Raw genomic sequence first — 26,232 nt, 5'->3', positions numbered from 1 at the left:
CTCGGGGGGGGGGGGGGTCTCCAGACCGTACGGCCTCCTCCCAGGCCGAATGATCCACTCGTGTGAGGGGCTCAGGGAGACGTGGAGTAGGGAACTAGACATCGAAATGACAGATCAACGTTGGGAGTCTATGTGTGCCCGCACCCAAGAAGTCTCCTTCAACTCTACATTTAAACTAATCCTATTTAAAATACTCCACAGATACCACAATACCCCGGTAAGGCGGTAAGGCTACACCGCATGTCAGCGAAACATCCCTCCGAATGCCCCAGGTGTAGGGCGACCAATGCAGATTAAATACATATGCTCTGGTCCTGCCCAAATCTTTCCCCATTCTGTAAGGAGGTATGCGCAACCATATCTCAAATACTCAAGTGCACTATCACACCATCCCTGTTGGCATGCCTCTTTTATGAGTTTCCCTGTACGGGTTGCGATTTCAGGAAACTGGCTGGAATGTGCATGTTGCTTGCGACCCACTGTGAAAGGGGCCCCTAGGGGACCCTGACGTCTATGGAAACAAGGCGAGTCACCACACACGATAGAGACGCCAGGCACGAGGTTGTATCCCAAAGCTAGGGTTTTATTGCAAAGCAAAAGTCTCAGTTGGCCAACTCGGTCTCACGCCCCGCAACGTGTATCTCTAGACCTCGAGGGACGTGAGTGAATTACGTTCATCAGTTACATATATACAAAATGCATATCATACAATCAGCTATGACATGTTTAACACCCCCCTTTATTGGGTTTCTTTGAACTTGGTGTGATGATGGACATCTCCGACCACTATGACACCTTCAAACATCTATGCTAGTAACAATTTGCAATTTGTGAGTGCGAAGGCATCTTTCAGTTGTTGAATAGAACACAGCGCTTCTATTCTTGGAAGCGAACTACATACGGGGGGAGTTGCATTCCGGACCTTGCTATCTATCAGGTGCTATTTGCATCCTGGGAGTCGACATGCTCTAGCAGCTCAGCAAAGGAGGGCCGTAAGAAAAGCATAATTCAAGCCTTCAGCGGTATTATTCTAACATATTCTACCATATAACGAGACTGGCTGGCAGCTGTGAAATGATTAGATGCCCTGCAGCTCTGCTTCAAGGCTACATTCGGGAGGGAGCCGGGCATTCTTCCTGGCGCTGCCTACGTTTGTGTTTCAGCAAACTCTTGTTATCCTCACGGCCCTGCGGTCTTGTCCTTTTCACATACAGACAATGTTTCACAGTCGAGCAGTGTAAGCGGAAAATATACTGCGAAGCAATAGGAACAGAAAGCAATGAGCAATGGTTAGAAAATAAAAATGGCGATTCTTGTTACATCCAAATGACCGTTCATTGGTAAACTCGAAAACCTATATTTTGTCATATCGTGCATGAGACGGTTGGCCCACGGCCACCGAAATGCGTTTGCGGTCTCAAAGTAGAGGTATCCGTATTTCTAGACTGACAACTGTATTCTGCGCGATAGTGCTCCCACCTTCAACCAATTGCTCCAGTATGTCACCTGTGCTTCCGATACTGAGGAGCATTGGGCAAGCATGCAGCCGGCAGTAAGCAGACCTAGAAACATCTGGACCCCTTTCCGTTCATATTTACTTTCCTCTTCCAGTGAAGACCATAACGACATTGACGACCCCTCGTCCCCTACACACAACCTCACTTAAATGTTTTGTCTGCTCCTTAGATGCCTACCTCACCTGCTGTAAGGCTCATATGTTCTGTATGCATGGTCCTGCGAGACCACAATACCAGAGTATGGGCCTCATTACACGGATGGCGGTAAGGATTTACCGGTACCGGTAAAATACCGGTATTGGTAAATCCTTACCGCCTTACTATGAGGTGCCTTTGCGGGTTGGGGGATTTAACGCCTGCTTTTTGCAGGCGTTAAAAACCAACCCGCAAAGGGACCCAGGGAGCTAATTACGGTACCGCAATTTGCGGTACCGTAATTAGCGCCTTCCCGATTCCCATTGAGCCCTATGGGCCAAAAATGGGAATGGGGAAGGGCAATGGTGGAAGGGGGAATTACCGCCCCGCCAACCTTGGAATGGGGCGGTAATTCCCCTTTCCGCCAAGGCGGTGCCGGTATTTTACCGGCATGAACCATGGCGCTAATAGTGCCATGGTTCTCCGCCATCCGTGTAATGAGGCCCTATGTACTTTCTTGTAAAATGCTGATTGCTCATGTGCTGCTCGCTGTTTTCAGTTGTATTGTCAAGCAAATTAAATAAAGGTTTAAAAAAAAAAAAAAGAGGACCCCTCATGCGTCCACCAGATTGTCTCCTTTCGAACTACTTCATGGTAGAGAACAAAGAGATGTCTTAGACATGCTCCGGGAGACCTGGGAAGGAAGAGAAGCACAACATCTACCCAATTGCGAGAGCATATGAAACTTTTTCAAAATCTAGTCTGTACTCACATGGAAAAAGCACAAGCACAACAAAAGTCCACCTATGACAAGAAGCTAAACTTAAGATCTTTTTCAATACGACAAAAGATATTAGTCCTCATACCTACCTGTAAAAATAAACTTCTCCCAAAGTGGCATGGGCCATATGAAGTACTGAAGCAAACAGGGACCTGAACCTATAAAATGGCCCAACCTGACAGGAAACAAAATACCCACCTCTATCACGTAAATCTCTTAAAAGAGTGGAAAGAAAATCCTTTTGCAGCCACTGCCTCGATACTGTCTTGTTTGGTACCGGAGGAAGTAGATCATTGTGAATTAATTCCCCAAGAGCTATCTAGTCAACAAGAAGACAAAAGATTTAGTCACAACATTCCCTGATGTACTCTGCGAGAACAAGTTACTTACCCCTGGTAACCTTCTTTCGACTGGATGTTCCTCCCACTTATTCCTCATTTTTTACACTTGTTTTCCAGTTTCAGCTGCTTCCAAAAAAAAAACTATTTCGGCAGAGGGTGCTGTGCATCGATGCCATCGATTCGATGTCCTTCGAAAGCCTTTGTTGAGGATGATATAATTGAGGACATATATAGCACGCGCAGCGCCCGTTGGCGTCAGTTCTGTTTTTCCCTCCTCTTGCAGCAGAGATACCCGTAAAACACAAGAGTGACCATACTCAGCCGTGATGGAATGGAAGCTATAATAGCATGGGAAATTCTACTGAGGGGTAGGATGGGAAGGCGATGAATACGTGGGAGCAACATCGAAAGAACGTTACCAGGGGTAAGTAATTTGTTCTTTGAATGGATTGTGTCCCCCCACGTATTCCTCATCTTTGACAGACTCCCAAAGCAGTTTTAGGTTTGGAGGAGGGAGTAGAATTGGAATGCATACATTTTCATGGACAGAGTGAAGGGCTGCCTTGCCAAAAGAACCATCCTGAATCCAGGGAATAATTCTTAGTGAATTATTGTATGGAAGACCATGTTGCCGCTTCACAAATGGTTCTAATTGGTGTGCCCCATTGAAGGGCCGTAGATGTAGCCATGACCCTGGTAGAAATTAGCTCTTAAACCTTCAGGAGGGTCTTTTCCTGCCAGCCTGTAGAATTCTGATATTGTCAGAATTATCCATCTAGACCAGGTCTGTTTGGAAATAGCTCAGGTAAGCTCAGGTAAGATGCGGTTCCCCTAGGGGACCCTGTAACACCTTCACCCCATCCTACCAAGTAGGATATCTACGTACTCTACCCCCTCCCCTCCTTTTACAACACAAACACTTTCACATGGACAGCCCGCTATGAGAGAAAACAGACCAACACCCGAGCAGTACACCCAACGTGTCCCAATACAATGGTCATGCAATTACTGACCATCACACACACACCTGACTTCCAATAAGCTTCCCCACAGGGATAATAGGCAGAGCGCGAGAGCACACCCTGAGCGAGGCAAAGCACACGAGGAACCAGCAGTTTCGAGACGGCATCTGAACAAGAGAAGAAAGACAACAAAACACAAGGGGATGGTAAGGAGGGAAGTTCCCTTGACCTTTTTGACAAGGAACCGTTACTTTCCAGAAACCTCGAGCCTAGAAAGTGTAAGACCAGGAAACCAGGCTGAAGAATCCTTCTTTGCGTGTCGGAGATACCCAGGGCCCTCTCGTGTCAATAATCAAGGCGGGGAGAAGCACCAGCCACCATGGTACCACCCTTGGCTCCAAGAACAAAGCAGTGTCAGTAAAATCAACACAGCTGGTGAGTCGGGGTGACCGATATAAGACCGGTCTGTGTTGACGCCAAGATAGTGAACAGCAACATTGTATAGCGAGCGCTGGAATGGACATTGTTAAAATGCATGTGATAAGAGACGCAAGTAAAGTTGAACTGCTGATGAGTGATTGAACTTTAAAAGCAAGATACAGTACTCAATGGGTGCTCAATCAAAGGTCTCTGTAAGGTATCCAGGCTGAGAAGTGACAAAAGTGAAAGTGATAAAAAGCTTATATCAAGAAGAGAACGAGTATTTGTGAATCTAAGTGGTCCTGCGATGGGTCAAGCAAAAATCGAGCACACAGTGGAAGGTCTTTGATTTTGAAGAAGCAGAGAAAGTTTGGAAAAGTAGATACATTTGGTCTGAGCCGGCAGAACATCAGACCTGGGGTGAAGAGTAAATCACCTGAGAAGTTGTATATGTGAAATCCTAAGAAGAAAGGAAGGAACAAGTTACTTACCTGTAACTGTTGTTCTCCAGCATGGGTCTGGCATGGATTCACATGCTCATGAATATTCCCCATCGTCAGACTGGGAATACTCGGTAAAAGAAAAAATCAGTTTCAGTTTCATTTCTGAACTGTCTTTCTCCTAACAACCAATCACTGAGCTCTGGGTCATACTGCCCCCAGCCAATGACTACCCTCTACTTAAGCCCCTCCTCAGGCAGCCATCTTCAGATTTATACCGCACGTTCAAGTGTTGGGAGTCCTCGTGCTTTGATCTCCAGCATGGGTCTGGCATGGATTCACATGCTCATTTTTACTTACAAACTCTATTCCTCCTTTAAACCAATCACTGTCCTCTGGTTCATACTGCCCCCATCCAATGACAGCCCTCTCCCTAAGCACCTCCTCTGGCAGCCAGCTTCAGATTTGGTAAGCACGTAAAGTGGAAGTATGACCAATAAGAGCAGCAGAGGGGATGGAGGGAGGCATGTGAATCCATGCCAGACTCATGCTGGAAAACAATAGTTACATGTAAGGCTCAACAGAAGCAATTAACTCTTACCTCTGGAGCAGGCTCACCTCAAGCGAATAGGTTGTGTGGCACTGCTTGGCCGACTATGGACTCCTCCCTGGAATCCCTGTCAACACAATAGAACCTCATGAAGGTATGTGTGAAGCTCCACGTAGCAGCCCTACAGATGTCCAACAGGGGCACACCAGACAGGAATGGTGTTGTCGCAGCGATCGCTCTCGTGGAGTGGGCTCCCGGACGGACGGGCAGCGGTCTGTTCGCCAACCAACGACAATGCATGATGCAGCCGGAGAGCCACCTTGAAATGGAAGCCTTGGACAAGGCCTACCCATGGTTCACAGGACCAAAGTTCACGAACAGTTGTGAAGTCTTACGAAAACCTTTTGTGAGCATCACGTAGAATTTCAAGGCATGAGCAGCATCCAGCGAGTGCAAGGCCCTTCCAGCCGGTGACAAAGGTTTCAGGAAAAAATAAGGTAACACTAAAAGCTCATTGAGGTGGAATTCTGACGGAACCTTCGGCATGAAAGAGGGGTGCGTCTGCAGAACCACCCTTGATTCGTGGAAAGTCAGGTATGGCTGCTTGCAAAATGGGTCTGTATCTCAACCACCCTCATTGCAGAAGTGATGGCCACAAGGAAAGACGTTTTCCAGGAGAGGAACTTGAGAGGTGCCTGATGCATCAGTTCAAAGGGGGCCGGTGACATCCTCTTCTGGATCTCTGACACCAAGGTGTGAAGGGTCGACAGAATGTCCAGAAACACATCCCTCGGCTGAGTCAGCAGGATCAGAAAACTAGGCCCTGCGCCATCGTCTCAGTCATCTTTGTCGCCTCCGTCGTCATCCTCTTCCTCGTCCTCGTGGACTGTGTTCAAGGACTCCTGGTCCTCCTCGGCTTGTGCCACAGACTGAGAGGGCTGTTTCGGGTCTCCTGGCCCTCCCTTTCCCCCCCACCCACTTGTGGGGCTTGAACCAGAGCCTTATCCGGTCTCCCCCCTTCTGGCGTGCCAGTAAACTTTGCCAAAGTCACTGCGTCTGTGTTGCGCCTAGGGGGCAAGGATACTTTCTGTGCTGCGGCGGCTACCTTCACAGGGTTAGCTCCCTTAGCCGTCGATCGAGCAGCTGCCACCAACTCTATCGTCGACAAAGTCTTAGCCTGTGCTGATTGGGCCTGCTTGAGCAGTTCGGCCTTCTTCTTCTCCTCTGTCCGCGGCCTCTCGGATTTCTCCCGCAGTTTAGCCAGGGTAGATGATTTCCTTTTTGAGGAGGAGCTTGATTGCCAGCTGGCAATGGAGGCAGAGGGTGACGTCGATCGCGCCCTATATACCTCGGGACCAACTTTTGCTGCGATCCCGGTGGACTCGGACTTACTTCTTGGCAGAGGATGAGGCACCCTCAAAGGATTTAGAAGACATCTCCTCAGACCGGCTGGTCCTGGGTGAGGCATGACCCTGTTCGGGACACGGGGCAGAGGCCTTAGCGTTAAGCCATGCTGCTAGTCTTCTGTGCCTGTCCATCATCTTTTTAGAGAACCCCTGGCATATCACGCACTCCACCTCCTTATGGTCCAGATGCAGGCAATAGAGGCATTGTAGGTGCTTGTCTTCCACAAACACGTTCCATAGACCGCCCTGAGTGCAAGGCTTGAAGAGAGACCTTCCCTCTTTCTTCTCCTCAGTCATGGTAGGAGGGCGTGAAGTAGGCCCGATGGCCTTCTGGAAACTTCTACGATCTTCGCCCTTGATGGGTGCTGAAATTCACTGACAGCGGATCCCCACTAAAAATGTAGAAGTAGGTCGCCGAGCAAACACGAGGACCTAACACTGACGCGTGCGGTACAAATCTGAAGATGGCTGCTTAGGGAGAGGGCTGTCATTGGATGGGGGCAGTATGACCCAGAGGACAGTGATTGGATTAAAGGAGAAGAATAAGTAACTTACCAACTGGTAACGTTCTTTCGACTGGATGTTCCTCCAATGTATTCATGAATGTCCACAGCTATGGCTGCTTTGGAAATTTTTCAGCAGAGGACATCCTGCGTCGATGGCATCGGGTCGATGTCCCTCGAAGGCCTCCGTCGAGGGTGACGCTATCGGATGTTATAAGTAGCACGCACGGCGCCCGTAGCCTCAGTTCATGTTTTTTCCCTCCACAACATGTGACCTAACCGCACACAGTGCCTCCTTGATTGGATATAGCCTTGTGGGAACGCAAGTTGCAATCGCATAGGAAATTCTTCAGAGGGGTAGGCTGGGAGGGCGATGTGGAATATGTTGGAGGAACACCAAGTCGAAAGAACATTACCAGTTGGTAAGTAACTTGTTTTTCGAATGGATTGTGTCCTCCAACGTATTCTACATCTTTGACAGACTCCCAAAGCAGTATCAGTGATTGGAGGAGGGAGAAGAATTTAGATATACCCAATTAGATGGCAGAATAAAGCAATGCTTTACAAAAGGCCATATCTTGACCCTGGAAAGTATCCAGGGAGTAATGCTTGACAAAGGTGTGGATGGAAGATCACGTTGCAGCCTCACAAATGTTCCTAACAGGAACTCCCCGTTGCAGGGCTGTGGATGTAGCCTCGCCTGGAGTGAGCTCGCAAACCCTCAGGATGGTTCTTGCCAGCCAATCTGTAACATTCAGCAATGGTGAGGATAATCCACCTGGACAAGGTCTGTTTGGTAACAGCCACGCCCAATCGGTGTCCAGTGTACCCCACAAAAAGTTGGTTGTCCACTCTGATCCTGGACATTCTAGAAATATAAAAGCTCAAAGCTCTCCTACGGTGCAACCTTTGAAGTCTCTCCTCTTCCTTACCAGGATGAGGAGGAGGATAGAATGCAGGAAGTATCACCTTCTGGCTCAAAGGAAGGAAGGACTCAGTACAACCTTATCCTTGCAGAACAAAGTAAAGGGTGGCTAAGATGAAAGTGCCTGCAACTCGCTTACTCTGAGAGCAGATGTAACTGCAATCAAGAAAACCATCTTGAAGGTCAACAGTCTCAAAGGACAAGAGTGCAAAGGCTCAAACGGAGCACCCATCAAGAATTTCAAGACTAAATTAAGATCCCAAACCGGCACCTGAAAAGGGGACGGCGGGAACACATTTGGGCAATCAAAAGAATTTTAAAATAACATTCTTCAGACGAGCGCTTGAAAATAGACAGCGCTGCCAGGTAACCCTTAATTGTACCCACTTGAAGATCCTTGTGGCCCAAAGAAAGCAAGAAAGAAGGAACAATCGGAATGGAGCACTGAAAAGGATCGGCATTGTGTTCTCTGCACCAGTCGCAAAACTTACGACAACGGTACAGGGATTTGGCTATGGACGCCTGGCCGAAAACAACACCTCCATCACGTCATCCGGGAGGTCCCAATCCTTATATCTAAACCTTTCAGAAACCAAGCGTGAAGGTTGAGAGTCTTGACCTCTGGATGGAGAACCCGACCTCCCCTCGTGTGAGAGAAGATCCTCTCTGTGGGGAAGACGGCGTGGAGGACAGATGGACATTTCTAGAAGGTCCGGGTACCACAGTCTCCTGGCCCAATCCGGAGCAATTAGGATCATGTGGGACCGGAACCTCTGCAACCTCCTTAGAACACGAGGAATGACGGGGACCGGAGGTAACGCGTACAGAAGTGGGAATGACCAATCCACGACGAACGCGTCCCCTAAAGCTCCTCTTTGAGGAAATTCCCCTGAGAAATATGTCTCGCACTTCCGGTTGGCACGGTCGCGAGCAGATCCACTTGAGGGGTTCCCCAAAGGGTGAAGATCTCCTGAAGGACTTCCTAACACCCACTCGTGGGAGACCGCGCTCTGCCTGCTCAAAGCATCGACCGCCGCATTCTCCTCTCCGGCCAGATGAACCGCTGAGAGTGAGATTCCTTGCTGTATCGGCCAGAACCAGAGCTGCACCGCCTCCCTGCACAGCGAGAGTGACCCTACACCTCCCATTTTGTTGAGGTAATGCATGGCCACTGTGTTGTCCGTCATGATCAAGACACTCTTCCCGCGCACCAACGGCAGAAAAGCCTTCAGGGCTAGCCTGCTGGCATTCAGGTCCAAAAGATTTATGTGGATTTTGGACTCCGACAGAGACCAACGGCCACTGGTGGTCAACTCGTTGGCGTGTGCACCCCATCCTGTGAGGGAAGCATCTGTCACTACCGTCACCTCCGGCCATGGTTGCCAAAAAGGCTCTCCCTTCATCAGATTCCCTTCGCTGGCCCACCACAGAAGATCCTGTGAGACCGTGCGCAGAATCTAAAGGAGATCTGACATTTTGCCTGAGAATTGCGACCAATGTGTCCTGAGAGCCCATTGAAGGGATCTCATCCTCAGTCTGGCCTCTGGCACCAGAAAAATGCAGGATGCCATAAGGCCGAACAACTTTAAGAATTTGAAAGCCGGGAGACTCTGGGCATTTTGAATTTGTTGACCATCTGGACAATGTGATGAGCCCTCACCTTGGGTGGCAAGCACTTCCCAGTGTCTGATACAGCCCCGATGTACTGGAGCTGTTAGGAAGATGTCATATGCGACTTCTTGAAATTGAGGGAGAAGCCCAGCTTGTGAAGGGAGTGGCATGTGAGGCAGAGATGAACAAAGGCTTGTTTGGGAGAACATGCTCGGATCAGCCAGTTGTCCATGTAGGGGTAGACGCAAACCCCCCCCACTCTCCTGAGATACGCTGCCACCACCACCATGAACTTGGTGAAGACCCTCAGGGCGGAGGTCAACCCGAATGACAGGACCCGAAACGGAAAATGCGAGCTGCCAACCGAGAACCTCAGGTATTTTCTGTGCTTTGGATGGATCAGCACATGAAAATAAGCATCCTGTAGGTCCAATGACACCAACTAATCCTGAAGTAGAAGGGCCTGAAGGAACTGAGAAAGAGCGACCATCTTGAACTTATCCTTCCTGAGGAACTTGTTCAAGCAACGCAAGTCCTTGATGGGTCTCAGTCCTCCGTCTTTCTTGGGAATCAAGAAAGCCCTTGTTCCTCTCCACCACAGGCACTAGTTCTATAGTGCCTTTCTCCAGCAGGGTCAAGATTTCCTGCACAAGGAGCGGATCTTGAATCTTCAAAGAGAGTTTTCCCAGTGGATGGTCGTGAGGCCGATTTAGGAAGGGTAGGAAGTAGCCGTGGGCTATTGTTTCCAGAACCCACGCATCTGAAGTAATGGCTCACTACTCTTCGAGATTCTGAGACAGTCTGCCTCCAACCGGCAAACAATGAGACCTGGCCTCATAGCTGGTTTTGAGTGGCTGTGGCAGCGCCTGAAGGCAAAGAGGCAGCTGCTGGAGCAGCTTTGGCACCTCTTCCCCGTCCATCACAGGGAAATATACGGTGGCCCCTTTGACTGACCACTCCTCTCGCTCTACCAAAAGATGAGTACTAACAAAAGGAACCACCCCTCCACTGCTGTCCCCTAGGACGAAAAGGTGGAAGTTGAAGCACAGCTCGCCCAAAGATTTAGCAGCTGCTTTGGAGGTCTGCAACCTCTCAAGGCTCTCGTCAGCCTTGCTGCCAAACAAATGAGAACCATCAAAGGGCATGTTCAGAAGACTGGCCTGCACATCCGGTGCAAACCCTGACTTGCGCAAACCATGCAAACCTGCGTATCACAGTGTTTGCAGCCATGGGCCGGCACACACTATCAGCCGTGTCCAACCCAGGGATTCACACATGGCATCCTTGCCATCCTGCACAATAGCAAGAACCCCATCCCTTTCTTCCCCTTCGGGAATATGCTCAACCGCCAGAGAGACAATTCCATAAAGTGTGTGAAAATGTTTCTAAGACACAGGTGGAGATGGCTGATTTCAGTGCCATATTCCCAGTCAAAAATACCTTGAGTGCCCATCCATCGAAGCGCTTCTCGTCCCTATCTGGATGGATGGTAGGGTACGCCGCCTGCCTCGAGGTGGCCATGGCCGCCTGAACCACCAAACTCTCAGGAGTGGGGTGCGTGGTTGGTAGCTGGGGTCGCTACTGGATGGGCGGTATTTCTTAGTCAACGACTTGTTGACCGCCGGAAGAGACTCTGGGGTGTTCCAAACAGCAGCCACCCTTTTCTGTAACACCATGTGAAAAGGCAGCACTGGGTCAGCGGACGGACCCTGATCTAAAATGTCAGTCAGGTCATCCTGATCGAATTCAACTGGAGGGCCGGACCACCCCAGGTACTCCGTAACTCTCGACATCAACCTCCTATAGGAAGATTCAGCATGAGCCCCAGGATCTGGCCTATCAAACTCCATTTCAGGAGATGTGTCCAGGCCACTGGCATCATGTAAAGATCCTCCATCTGACTGTCAATCAGAAAAGACCATGTCAGGAGCTTCAGGAATTTCATCAGGAATATCAGAAGGCTCCAACTCCACATCAGACCTCTCCTCGTTCTCATATATGTTCAGTACAGAATGAAAGAACTCCTTCCTAGGTACAGGAGCAGACCTGGAGTCAAGAATAGGCCTCACACTCTTAGACAGAGCCTTTCTCGGAGGATCCACAGCCCCAAGGGCGTCCACTGGCAAGTTTTGGTCTGTAGGCCCTGATGGCGTTGAGGGCGCCGAGGGCTTCGGTGTAGAAGGCTTCGAGGGCCTGACCGAGGGCAAGGCCCCGACAGTCGCACTCGATGGACACGGCGATGGTGTTGACGCCTTCCTCGACACCTGACCAGACGACAGTTTTGTCGGGGACGAAGACCGCAGCCTGGATCTCGCACGTCTCTGGCGATCTAACGGAGCCTTGTCTGAATGGGACCTCAACGGTTCTCGATGTTTATCGCACCGACTGCCCGGGCCAGAAGGTGCGCGAGCGTTGGACCGAGACCATTCCCTGCCGGCTTCAACCGAAGGCGCGGACGGATCAGTGCCCTGAGATTGAAAAATCTCCAGCATTTTCTCCCTGAATGCCTCCCATTCCTCCGGACTAGTGGTGTTGCAGCTTCCGGGAGTGCCTCGATGAGGACGACGAGTGACTAGTACCACTCCGGGACCGAGATCCCCTGGACTCCCTCCAACGGGGAGAGTCACCCCTCGAGTCGTCGGTGGAAAGACCAGTAGTTTTTTATTTTATTTACAAGGTTTGGATACACGACCTTACGCTCCCGCAAGGCCTTGGCAGTCAACAACTCGCACTTCGAGCAGCTGTCCGTGTTGTGGCTCTCGCCCAGGCACCACAAGCAGATATGGTGCAGGCCCGTGATGGACATCTTGGACTTACAGTGCCAGCACTTTTTGAAGCCAGACCGCGGGGAGTAGAAGAAGACATTATCGAAGTAGATAACACGAGGTGCACCGAGTTCTCGAAGCAAACATGTTTGCGGAAAAAACAGAACTGAGGGTACGGGCGCCGTGCGTGCTACTTATAACGTCTGATGAGGCCACCCTCGACGGAGGCTTTCGAGGGACATCGACCCGATGCCACTGACGCAGGACGCCCTTAGCCGAATTTTTTTTTCAAAGCAGCACAGCTGTGGACCTTACATGTCAAAGATGTGAAAGACGTTGGAGGACACAATCCATTCCAAATACAGTTAATAAGTTAAAGTGAAACGTTTTTTGCTTCTACTGAGGATTCCCAGCATGACTGGGAATATTCACGAGCATATAAATTCATGCCAGACCCCATGCTGGAGAACTTTAATGTTTGTCGTGTTGCATCAGGCCCTCTGAAATAAGACACTTTGAATGGCAATCCCAATGAGGTTTTGAACTGCATTCTCGTGCTAGAGAAGCCAGAGAGTGTGCTAAACTCAAGTGTGCCACCTTGTCCCATGCTGAAAACGTGGGGAAGGGAAGCCAATGGCTTGATTATCCAGACATATACTTTCTTGAATACTTTTCCTTTGCATATCATTGTGTCCCACACTTTTTGTATTTAGAAGTAAGGATTGGCAATAGGTTTTTAGCATAGGCCTTTTTATTTTGACAGACTCGACTAGGACTGCGTTGTTATATTATTTGATGGTCATAGCTTGCTCCCATCTTCAGATTTAGGATTAGATAGGTGTTTTTCAAACCCAATTGAAGTTCAATAAATACCCTTGTACTGTGATCACTTGTGTCTGTTTTACTGTTTGATACCATGCCTAACTTACAAAGAGTAGAGTGTTAGTGAAGAGGGTGGTCAGGACCTTAGTAGAGGTAGGTGGCAGAGCCCTCCTAGGCCCACCTGGGCCAACTAGGGAAGGCAAATCAGTTTCTAAACATTGAAGAGAAACTCTCCTACAACCTATAGCTCGTGGCAAAGACCTGGTAACCTCTACAGGAATTAAAAGATACATCAGAGGTGATTGCATCTCATCTCCAACCAGAAACAAGCAGTAAGAAGTCCAGAGAGAGCACCTTTGAACGTGTGGCTAACAGGAAAGTATCATGAAGGAACAAGTTACTTACCTGTAACTGTTGTTCTCCAGCATGGGTCTGGCATGGATTCACATGCTCATGAATATTCCCCGTCGTCAGGCTGGGAATCCTCGGTAAAGAAAGAAATCAGTATCAGTTTCGTTTCTGATCTGTATTTCTTAGTAGTAACCAATCACTGATCTCTGGGTCATACTGCCCCCAGCCAATGACTGCCCTCTCCCTAAGCCCCGCCTCTGGCAGCCATCCTCAGATTTGGTAGCACGCCAAGTGGCAGTATGACCAAGTGAAGAGCCGCAGAGGGGTAGGTGGGAGGGTTTGCATGTGAATCCATGCCAGACCCATGCTGGAGAACAGTTACAGGTAAGTAACTTGTTCCTTCTCCAGCATGGGGTCTGGCATGGATTCACATGCTCATGAATAAAAGAATACATAGCAGTATACACATGCACAACCACGAGAGGTGGCAACAGGCTCAACATTAAGCAATACAACAACTCAACATTAAGCATCTCTTACCTTCTCACCAGGCTCACCTTAAGCGAACAGGTTGCGCAGCACTGCGTGGCCGACCCTGGACTCCTCCCTGGAGTCCTGATCGACGCAGTAGAATCTTCTGAAGGTGTGCATCGACCTCCACGTAGCAGCCCTGCAGATGTCCAGCAGGGGCACACCAGACAGGAACGCTGTGGTAGCAGGGATCGCTCTGGTCGAATAGGCTCTCGGACGGCAGGGCAGCGGTCGGTTTGCCAACCGGTGACAATGCATGATGCAGCCGGAGAGCCATCTGGAAATGGAAGTCTTCGAGAGAGCCTTCCCTTGATTCACACACCCAAAGTTCACAAACAGTTGTGACGTGTTCCGAAAGCTCTTCGTGCGGTCCACGTAGAACTTCAGCGCTCTAGCTACATCCAGCGAGTGCAAATTCCTCTCGGCCGGAGTCGAAGGCGACGGAAAGAAAACTGGTAACACCAAGGGCTCGTTGAGGTGGAAGTCCGACGGCACCTTGGGCATGAAGGAGGGGTGCGTCCTCAGCACCACCCTCGTGTCATGAAAAGTCAAGTATGGAGGCTTGCAAGATAGGGCCTGAATCTCTCCCACTCGTCGTGCAGAGGTGATGGCCACGAGGAACGCTGTCTTCCATGACACGAACTTCAAAGGCGCCGAAGGCATAGGCTCGAATGGGGCCCCCATGAGCCTGGTCAGCACCACATTAAGCTCCCACGCCGGGGCAGGAGCCTTCACCGGCGGGAATGATCGGAATAGTCCCTTCATAAATTCCTTCACCAGGCGATCAGACCACAAGGACGCCCGTCCCGTCGTCCTGGTATATATTGGGAGATGGCAGCCAGATGTATTTTTATGGAGGTGTGAGCCAGTCCAGCCTTGGCCAGCGACAACAGGTACGGCAGCACTTGAGGGGCCATAATTCGCAGAGGGTTAATCTTCTGTGCACGGCACCAGACAGAGAACCTCTTCCATTTAAGACCATAACACTTGAGAGTTGAGGACGCCCTGGCCTTTGCAAGAACCTCTCTGCAATCATACGGGATATCATACCCTCCAAACTCTAGTGTTGCAGGAGCGAGGCCTGCAAGATCAGCGACTGTGGGTCGTGGTGGAGAATGGCGCCTCCTTCTCTGGAGAGAAGATCCGCGTCCGCCGGCAGCCGGACTGGTGGGGACGTTGACAAGTCCAGAAGGTCCGGGAACCAGACCTGCCTCGGCCATGCCGGTGCGACGAGGATAATCCTGCACCTGAACGTCTTGAGCTGGTTGATGAGGCGGAGCAGCAACGGCAATGGAGGGAAAGCGTATAGAAACAGAAGAGTCGATCCACTTGATCCTGGCACAGTTCCCACTCGTGGCACGAGCGCAGCTCCCTGCTGAGTGAGTCGGCGATGGTGTTTTTTATTCCTGCCAGGTGGAAGGGAACCAGAAACATCCCCTGGGCGACGGCCCAGTGCCACAGATCCTGGGCCTCCTTGGATAGGGCTGGGGATCTGGTGCCCCCCTGCTTCTATATGTAGAACATCGTGGTGGTGTTGTCTGTGAAGATCCTCACCACTTTGTCCTTGAGGGACGGGAGGAATAACTTGAGCGCCCAGAACACTGCCCGGAGCTCCAAGATGTTGATGTGAAGAGACCTCTCCTCCAGGAGCCAAAGGCCTCTTGCGTGGAGATCTCCGGTGTGGGCCCCCCAACCCTCCAGAGAGGCGTACGTAGTCACCATCTCTTGAAACGCCGGGGTTTGAAAGTCTGTGCCCGTCGTGAGGTGAGCCTGGGTGCCCCACCATAGGATCGCCCGACGTAACTCCTCGTCGAGGGAGATCCGGTCCTCGAAGGAGCCCCTCGCCTGAAACCAGCAGGCGTCAAGGAACTCCTGTAGCGGACGCATCCGAAGTCTGCACAGGGGCACAAGGTAGATGCATGAGGACATCATCCCGAGAAGGGACTTGATGGACCTCACCCTGGCCACGTCCGTGGCTAACCGGCATCGCACCTTGCCCAGGATTGTCTTGGTCCTCTCCTCTGAAGGGGAGGCCAATGGCTCCACTGTATCGAGCTTCGCCCCCAAAAACAGTGCCCCTTGCGATGGAACCAGGTGGGATTTGGGGTAGTTGATGGCGATCCACAGCTCCGTGAGCAACCGGACGGTCCTCGCTGTATGATCGACGGCGAGTTCCCTTGACCTTGCCCGGATTAGCCAGTCGTCCAGGTAGGGGAAGACATGGATCCCCTGCAGGCGCAGCCGCGCCGCCACTGGTGCCAGGCACTTGGTGAAAACCCTAGGTGCCGACTTTAATCCGAACGGTAGGGCTCTGAATTGGTAGTGGCGTCCCTGAACCACGAACCTGAGGAACTTCCTGTGCCTTTTTAGAATGGGGATGTGGAAGTAAGCATCCTCCAGGTCCAACCACGATAGGAAGTCGCCTTCGTCAGCCGGCCTCCCACCGGGGTGCTTCGGTGGGGACCCGACAGCATGACCGGGTCAGTCTTGTTTGGAGGAGGCCTTGCCGCCTTGGCCTCCTTGACGATGATGGCGGGATCCCCCTTGCTTGCCGCGACCTCTGTAGGCCTCCTGGGAAGAGGAGCGGGCCGCCTGGCAGTATGCGGAAGAGCCACCGCTGGATCCTTTGGAGGCACCCTGTCTGCCTCCGGGGCTCCGAAAGGGCCGTCGCTGCTGAAGCACCCCAAGGACCCGGGGCGTCTCCGAGTCGGCCTTGATGGCCTGTAGAGACTCATCCACTGCCTTACCTAAGAGGTTGCTGCCGTCGAACGGCATGTCCAACACTCTGGTCTGGAGGTCCTGGCGAAAGTCTGTCGCTTTGAGCCATCCCCGTCGTTGGAGGCAAACTGTTGCCCAGTTGGCGAAATCCGGTATCGGCGATGTCCGTCGCCACCGTTATGGCGTGATCCGACGCCACCTCGCCCGCCTGCAGAATTTCTAGTGCCTCTGTCCTTTTGTCATCAGGCAGGAAATCTAGCAGGGGAGCTAACTTGAACCAGAGCTCCCTGTCGTAGCGGGCCACGATTGCTAAGGCATTGGCCGCCTTAATCGTCGTCGCCGCTGATGAGATGACTCGTCGTCCCATAGAGTCCAACTTCTTGCCCTCGCTGTCCGGCGGGGAAGTGGAAGTTGAAGCCGCCGTGCCCGCTGCCTTCTTCTTAGCCGCTGCCGAGACGACCGAGTCCGGCGTGGGCTGGGCCCTGAGGCACAAGGGGGAGGCATCGGGGACTCAGTACTTCTTCTCGTACCTGTCCCTCTTGGCGGGTGTCGTGGCAGGGTTCTTGAGGACAGCAAGCCCCTCGTCCCAGATGTCGTCGAGTAAAGGCACCGCGAGGACCGTCTTCCTCTTAGCCTCTCGCTGTTGGTACAGAAACCCCTCCTTTTTCTGTTCTTCAGGGCAGAGCTGGAAGAGCTTGGATGCCCTGGTTATCATGGCGTGGAAAGGGGGGTGGTGGTGACGACGGGATGTCTGCTGTGTCATCGCCGCCGTCATCGTCCGTCCCCGTCGCCGTATCCTCTCCCGGCGAGGGAGATGAGGGGTCCACCGGTCTTGCAGGCACGAAGGGCGGAGCGGGGTGGACTCTCCTCCGCTTGTTTGGAGGGCTTCCCGACGGGCCTGGTTCTGGCTCCTCCGTCGGGGTGTGTGGTAATCTCATCCTTATCTCAGTACATAAGGATTGGATTGCCAAAAAAAATGGCCGCCGAGCTATCCTGGGGCTCGGGTAATGGCTGTGACGGACGGGATGGCCGCTCCATTGGGCCCTGTTCATCGTCGCTATCTTCGATCACGTCAGCAGGGACCGTACCCTAGGATCGAACCTTCTCGAACCTTTCGTTGAGGTTTCTGAACCTCTCGTTGAGGCCTATGGACCTTTCGTTGAGGCCCTTCTCAGTCACCACCAGTTCCTCCTCAGAGGCTGATTCTGAGTCTGTAATAGCCACCGGCTCCCCCCTCTTTTTCAGCCGGGGGCTTCACGGGGGTCTTAGCGATGGGCTGGAAAGAGGATTCCCTCCGCTGCGGCATGGATACTCTGGGCCCAGAGGCCGTTTCCATTGGCGTAGTCTCAGCCGGCTCCGCCAGGGTCGCAGCGACCACTTCGGTAGAGGCCTTAACCGGGTGGATCAAAGCCCTCACCACCTTAGGTGCGTCCTGGGCCTTCGCCTTCTGGGGAGGGTCAGTGCCTCGCTCCCCCTTTGAGATTGACCGGGTCCGCTCCAGCGGCCTACCCGGGTTCTCGGACTTCCTTTTCCCCGAACCAGAGCGCTGGCTCGTGGTCGAACGTGCCGGGGAAGTAGCACCCTGCTTGGCAACCGAAGAGCCTGACCCTTCGGCGCTCCCGGAGCCCGCAGACTTGCGATGCTTGGCCTTCTGTTGGGCCCCCGTCGCTGGGGCGCCCTCAAAGGACTTAGAAGCCCGCTCAGACTTCGCCTTCTCACTTGCTGTGCCCTTCTCCAGCCAGGTGGCGAGGCGGGAACGACAATCTTGTTTGGTCCGTTCCGAAAGGTTCTTGCAAAACACACAGTCCTTCTCCATGTGCGTCTTCCCCCATGGTGGCAGTAGAGGCATCGCAAATGCTCGTCCTCCTTGAAAACGTTATATAATCCGCATCCAGGGCAGTTCCTGAACAGCTTGGATCCGGGCGTCGAGCTCCCCTTGTCCTGGGCCATGTCCGTTGAGGTAGGCCGCAGATCTTCCGGAATCCTCCAAGAAGTGTAAACTTTGACGAAAACTTCACCCTTGAGGGGCGTAGAAGAATTCCGAAACGGGTCCTCGTTATCGGAAGAAGAAACGGTGGAGCTTGAGGCTCGATTAAACCGAAAAAATGAGAAATTCTCCTGAAAAAGCGATAAAACGCAGTAAAAAACTCGAGAGCTAAACACGAGGACTCCCAACACTTGAGCGTGCAGTAAAAAATCTGAGGATGGCTGCCAGAGGCGGGGCTTAGGGAGAGGGCAGTCATTGGCTGGGGGCAGTATGACCCAGAGATCCGTGATTGGTTACTAATAAGAAAGACAGATCAGAAACAAAACTGATACTGATTTTTTCTTTACCAAGGATTCCCAGCCTGACGACGGGGAATATTCATGAGCATGTGAATCCATGCCAGACCCCTTGCTGGAGAAATGGGTTTACTTTATAATGAAACCCTCACCTTGTTTTAACTATGGAAAGAGACTATCCTTCCACTTCACACATCACACTCGGAGCTGAATTTAGCTTGAAGGGCAGAACTCTGTATTGTAAGTGCAGACCCATGACCCGGAACCCGAGGAAGGCCCAGTGAGGCAGCACAATGGGAACATGGAGATACACGTCCTTCAGGTCCAGGGAACACGTCCAGTCTCCCCCACTCAGTGTCTCGGCAATAAGTGCTGACATCACCATCTTGAACGTCTGCAAGGGTAGGTAAAGATTCAGAGACGATAGATCCAACACCACTCGCAGGCCCGCCTGGTTCTTCTTCTAGATAGCGAAAATGAAGCAGTAAAAGCCCTGCCCCTCTTTGGAGGGGGATCCTGCTTTACCGCTTCACTCTCGACGAGGGAGCGAATCTCCGCAAAGAGTGATGGTGTGCCGATCTGTGGAAGTAGAGAGGAACTCGGAGGGGGAGAAGGAAGAGGTAGCTGGAAGCCCCAGAATACTACTGAGAGGACCCAGGCGTCCGCGAACTTCGCCGCCAAGACTGACTATGCAGGGCCAGGCTGCCCCCGAATCGGGTGCTGTGGACCTGCTGCAAAACGTAATTGTTTCTTCTGATCAGAGGCTCTTACAGAGGAAGGGGACTGGAAGAACCCCTTATGTGCTGTTTTTTGGTGCTTTCTCTGGTGTTGACTGGAAGACCTGTCCGGCTGCCTGGCTTTGCGGTCCTGGAACCCGTGGAAGCCGCCAAACGAGCACCCCTTGTCTAAGAGGGACTTGGACTGAGCAAATGGTTTTGTGACCATTTTAATAAGTATGGCCAGAGACTTTGCTTTCTGGGAGCTGGTCTTCTTTTTGTGAAGCTCCTCATCGGTTAAGGCGTGGAAGAGATCCCCCGCTCAAATGGCAGATCAAGGATTCTCTCCTAGACATGTTGGTTGAACCTCATCGGCTTCAACCAGGCAGTGTGCCTCATGTCTGTTGGCAGACAGATCACTCTATTAGCCGTGTCGATGTGGCCCACCAAGGCCTCCATCATATCTTGGGCTACGAATTTTGCCTCCGCCCAGACCTGCCTTAAATGAGGCTTGCTTGTCTTTCGGGAAGAAAGTCTGATCTCCCTCCATAGGTGTTGGTTAGCAGCAGCGAGGATAACGTCTGTGTTGGCTTGCCTGAGGTGCAGGCCGGCATTTGAATAGACCTTCTTGCCATATGAATCAAGGGTCTTTTCTTCCTTGTTGAGGACTGCTGGAGTGGCGGTACTGGACAAGGAAGCCTGGGGTTTGGCATACATAGACGCAGCAGCAATTACTGATGAGAGGGGATGCGGGTGTGTCAAGAGTAGTATGCTGTCCCCTTTAGTTTGCCTGAACCTAGCAACGAGCTTCTTGTTGACAGGTTGTGTGGAGTGGGGCTTGAGCCAGTCATTTCTGGCCAATGCTTCCACATGTTTTTGTAGGAGGATGCCCGACCGAGCCTCGGCCTTGATGCTCAGGACCTCTGCCAGAACTCCAGCTTCAGGGAGTTCCTGTTGTGGCTGGGGGATACCCAGGTATTCTAACAAGCCAGCAATCCTGTCATGAAAGGTTTTCGCTGACTAGGGTGTATTCTGCTTCTCCTCGTTTGTGTCCTCCTGGTCCACTGTAACCGGGGGTGTGGCGCCAGCGAGCCTCAGGGTTCCTCTGTGGTGGGGGTATGGGGCCGCACCAGAGTTGTTGGAGCCTCTGTGCTGGGCTGCTGCGGCAGTGGAGCCTGTAGGGGAGGGATGCAGGGGGCTGCACTGGGTCGGCTGGTGAGAACATGTCTTTAATAATGCCTCTGAGTATTGTGCCCATCTGAGGGGAGCACATGAGAGACATGAACTTGACAAAAACCTGTTCTCACAGGCTGGCTGTGTGCAGTCTTGCGTGGGAGGAGGGGGTGAATAAGCCAGCTGTCTGCCTACCCCCTTTCCGTACATGAGGATATTGTACCCGCGCCCCTGAATGTTAGAATAAGACTCTGTCCTAGGAGCAGCACTTTGCCTTTGCTGTTTGGTGGGCTGATGTGCCTCTGCGCCTGCCTGCGCCATTTTATTCGCGCCTTGAGTACGTGGACCTGTAGCTGGCGTGTTCCCGGGCTCAGCCTGCATGCTCGACCATACCGGTTCTGCCCCGCCCTGCACCTCAGGTGTGCACCCAGTAGGCAATAAGATCTCGGCATCTGGCTGGTAGTGCTAGCCCTGCATGAAGGCGCCCCCTCGGGCAAGGACCTGGTATAAGGGTGATGCCCCTCGGGATGTGTCCTGGTGGTCGTAAAGATCACAGGCCCCTCAGCGCGGGACCAGGAGGGCCCTTGGACCCCTCGCTTGTGAGGCCGGTAGCTTCATGAGCCTCGCTGCTGTCTGCGCCGGTGTGAGGGCCAGACTAACCCCTCCCACCAGAGGGCTTCCCCAGGAAGGAGTGCCTCTGCGGGGTGCCTTAGAAAAGAACGCACCTGTCTTCGGTGTCTTCAACCGGATGTAGTCTTTGATGTTCTGCGGCAGAGTCCTGTCGAAAGGTTCCCTCCAATGCTCGAGTCGGTGCTTGACCGACCTGGGCGTGAGAGAGTCAGACACGGAGCATCCATCCCAACCGTGGTCCTCACCAAGGCATCGAAGACAGATCGCGTGTGGATCTGCTGTCGTGAAGAAACCGTCACATGACAAACACCTGCTAAAGCCTGTCGGGCCGAGCTAGGGCACCCGTGGACAGTGTTCCCAAGTCTGCAATACAAAGAAAAAGTTAGATAACCTACTGGGGAAGCGCGTGGAATTGCAAGGCAGTGCCGCACCCAGGAGCGCTAGTGGAGCAGTCCGTTCCCGTCGACGCAGAACAGGGTACTGGGGTGTGGTGCCAGTGGGCGGGGTTAAGAGAGCCTGTGCTCCAGAGGCCGTGCCCTGCGCGCCATTAAATTTAAAGGGGAAATGTCTTTCTGGTGGAAAAAGGGTTCTCTTCCCATCCTTCGCGATGGACGTCCATACAGGATGGAGGAAAGTGGACGGGACATAGGAGTAAGGCGTGTAAGAGGAGACCGAGTGAGACAAGAGAAAATGAGATAGGAAGAGAAGTAAAGGCGAAGGCAGCAGAGAGGGGTGGAGGCAGGAGGAAGAGGTGTGAAGGGAGAGGAGTGCAGGTGGTATACAGAACAGCAGAGGGAGAAGAAATGAGCAGAGGGAAGAGTTTAGAAGCAATGGAGAAGCAGAGAAAGGAGAAGTTAATTAGTGGTTGAAAGAGAGGGATGAGATGGGCAGAGATTTTAGGTGTAGGAAGTTGAGAAGTTCAGAAAGAGAAAATAGGAAAAGAGGAATGAGAAGAGATAGCAGGAGGAGTAAAGTACAGGTGAAAGAGAGAAAAGATCCAGAAGCAGAATCATACAGTGTTGGTCAGGTAGGATCAAGTGGAAACTGGAGGTCTGGAAGAGTATCAGCGGGGCCAGGCTGTATCACAGTAACAATTCAAGTTGCAAATTCTGATGTCCAACACCAGTAAAAGAGTCTGAGGTCTGATGTTCATGATGATCCAATGCATCAGGGGTGGTGCTGCTATGTTTTCTGTAAGTCCCAACAAACCAAGGTGATATCTTGACTAGTTAAGCAGGGGCAAGAAATACCTTACAAGGTGCCAAGAAAGAAATTCAGAGGAATTAAAAACACAGAAACTGAGTGACTCCTTCACCACCGAGAACACAGACTTATTCAGGGAAGAGAGAAAATAACAGAGGACCACTGTCCTAAGACAAGCTATCCCATTTGTGCATACTTCTGAGCTCAACCCTGGGCAATCGGTTAAACACAAACCGTGGGTTTTTCTATATTATCTAATAATTATTCTGAAATAAACCTTTGGCTCCAAGTTGTCTCTTGATCCATCAGCCTTGACAGACCCTGAAGGGGAAATAAAAGGAAGTATAGTCCGAGTTCTCAGATTTAAGAGAAAATATGAAATGCAATGAAATCGATCTTGGGTCTGGCAGAGCAACTTCTGTACAAAATGTACTTCAGGGAAACCCAGGAGATGAAGAGATATTTTGACAGGTTTTATTGTAGGCAGCTCTTTAATAGAAATCTACAGGGTCAAAAGGTTATTTCTGAAATACAACATAGGGGATAGCAGATAAAATGTAACATACCAGATGTGCTCACGTTGTTGCATCTATCATTGTAGCTGGTAAGAAGATCATCTGAATTAGTCAGCAAGATGTATCCGACGAGGAATTTGGCATAGAAAAAAAAGGAAAATGTACACATTACGAACTGATGCAACTCTTGTACTCTTATGGCATGGACCCAGAGTACTTTGCCATAACAATTAAAATGCCGGAGCACACGTGCAGCCCTGCCTAAGCCTAGGTTTACCCCAGAACATGCACAATTCAGCTTACCCTGTAGTCCCATGCCTCCAACCACCGATAGATCAATATTGATATGCCAGAATATGGAAAAGTGGATAGGAACAGTATAGGAAAAACTAGTTAAAAGGATACAAGTATAAGAGCAACCAAGGAAGTAACACATACTTACATACTGCTCTCCAGTCCCTTCTTTATTTCTATATGTGGGAACATCCCCACGTATCAGATTCCAGCTCATTTTCAAGTTAACCTCAGCCTTAGCCAGCTCAGCCAAAGATTTTCTTAAGCTTTGCCTGATGAAACCATTGTGCTTGTAAAATCTAAGGTAAAACCCCCTTGCACCCCCATTAAATTGGAAAGTGGCCTTTAAAAAGCGACTTGGGAGGGAGAATGCCCTACACCAAGAAACTTTTCAAAGTGCAAGAAACAATTTAGCATGCCACCAATGTACCCATTAGAACATAAGTACAATAGAACATGCTTCTTATAGTTGCAAATATGAGCTAGATTGGAGCTGGGTGGGCCAGTTTGGATGCCATAACTAGCCAAGGAACATACCAAAGTAAAATTATGAGCCAGGGAGCATTTACAATAATGTATGCAGCGATCATATGCCCAGTCCACTAACAGACTGAAAATCTTTGGTAGCCCCTAAAAACACAAGAGGATGATGGAATTCTCAATAACAGTTTATCCTCAGACCGGTGCGGGCTGGTGGGAAAATATCTGCAGATTTTATTCGGCAGGTATGCTGGAGTCAAATTATTTAGGCACTTAAATATAAGACGGAGAACTTTGAAATCAATTCCATCGCTCAGAGATAGCCAGTGAAAGGTACGGCATAGGCCAGAGATGGGGGAAGACTACCTCAATCTAAGCACTAGTCTCACTGGAGCGTTTTGAGCCCTTTGTAACCGTGGGTATTCTTTAGATGGAATACCTTCAAGCAGACTATTGCAGTAGTCCAGTTGGGAGATGACCAAAGCTCCAACTACTACTGCATAGTTTTCTGATGGAACAAAAGGCAGTACCTGCAGCAGGAGGCAGAGAGTATAACATATGGATTGCACCTTAGCACTAATCTGTCCTTCACTGTCCAGATTTCTACTGCCAAATCTAGTCTACATTTTTTACCTTGGTGTCAAAAAATAAATCTGTACCCAAAAAATGGGGTGACTGAGGGTGTCTACCAGGTTCAAAGATGTGTTTGGTGGGCAAACTGCACAACTGCGGTTTTATTGGCCATTAAGTTTCAGCAAATTTTATGACATCCAGCTACTACAGGGATTGAAATGATGTTGCGCTGATCACCGTTTAGCTCCTGGCAGAGCTAAGAATGCTCCTGGTAATCTCTTTGAAAGTCCAAGGCAGGCTGGTTTCTTGCTTAATTAACCCAGTGGGAATGTGCATAAATCACTCTCGTCAGCCTCACCCTTAAGCTAAAACAAAGGTTACTTCTAATTTAAACAGTAAGTGTGCCACCAGAACACTTCTTAAAAGCATCACACCACAAGAAGCACTTGCCTTTCTAAAATGCATGTACAATTAAAAAAAGTGTTTCCTTAAGCTCTGCTTTTAAAAGCGGAGTCAGTTTCACTCCTTTTGTCGCAGGAAAGCAGTGGCAATACTGATATGTATTGCAGAGCCTTTCTAGTTGGTCTAAACAGTTTCTTGCAGGTTTCTTAAGGCTTTAAAATTAGATCATGAACTGCTACAAAAGGCAATGCAAGCAATTACCGCAAGAAGCCCTACTGTATTTCTTTGTAAAGGTTTGTTGCTGTCTATTGCTCAAAATGGATAAAAGAGACTAAAGAAAGTACTAATGTACATCGACATTTACCATGAAATGCAGAAAATACAAATTACAAACTAGGTCTTCGATTACAGCCATCCAGTTGCCTTAATTAGACCTTTCACTGCATAGTTAGAAAGGGTTAGCAGTGAAGTTGCTTAGCCCTTTACCCCTGTATAGAGGTGTGTTCTAGCCTGAAAACCATTCCGGCTGCTGTAAAACAGGTAGTGCTAAAATTGCCTTTGTCCTTCTTGTGAATCTTGCAAATAATGCATTCAGTCCAACACATGGCAAAAGAAACGTTAAGTGGACCAGCGTTTTCATGTTAGAGCAACACCTCTCCAACAGGTTGTCAGCGATCAGCTAACCTCTCCAATGCAAGCATGCTGTAGCTAGCCACGCTGAGAAATCACATAATACATTTGCAATTAAAATAAAACGACTGTTAATAAATATTTTGGTGTCTATTGATCATATTATAATTTTGGCATTTTTCTGCAGCTACATGCGGAACAATCAACCAATTTGCACATATTTTGTTAGCCAGTGACATTTTGTAGTGGGTTAATGCACCTGATGAAGTCTGAAGTGTAGGGTCTCAAGTTGGAAACACAGTAGGTATCCCTCAGCTATTCATTCTCCTAAGGTCCTTAAAAAGCGCACTGTTATTTAGTTGGTTGACTAACTCCAGTGATAGATGTAGTGCCTCCCCCATACTGTAGCACACTTATCGACAACTAGTACATGCAGCACCTGCACCATACACATATTTCAGTTCCAGTCTTACCTGTTGTGTATCGCGCAACGGTTGTGAGCATGCGCGAGCCTCAGTTGGGCTCGCACATGCGTGGCTAATAAAGGGAGGTCCC

The 26,232-nt window shown here is 50.5% G+C and overlaps 1 protein-coding gene across 4 annotated transcripts in view; it reads right to left on the bottom strand.

Moving 5' to 3' along the window:
* Window positions 1–26,232, bottom strand: part of KMT2E (lysine methyltransferase 2E (inactive)) — a 3,564,841-nt gene that overhangs the window by 2,565,405 nt on the left and 973,204 nt on the right. For all 4 annotated transcript variants that reach the window (XM_069629119.1, XM_069629120.1, XM_069629118.1 and 1 more), the window contains one exon: window positions 23,350–23,400. In XM_069629119.1, coding sequence (XP_069485220.1) covers window positions 23,350–23,400 — 51 coding nt within the window. The remainder of the gene's footprint in view (window positions 1–23,349; window positions 23,401–26,232) is intronic.

Source organism: Ambystoma mexicanum, chromosome 12 (assembly GCF_040938575.1).
Source record: "Ambystoma mexicanum isolate Mex_15411 chromosome 12, UKY_AmexF1_1, whole genome shotgun sequence".
Taxonomy (NCBI): Eukaryota; Metazoa; Chordata; class Amphibia; order Caudata; family Ambystomatidae; genus Ambystoma; species Ambystoma mexicanum.
This window is presented reverse-complemented; position numbering and strand designations above follow the sequence as displayed.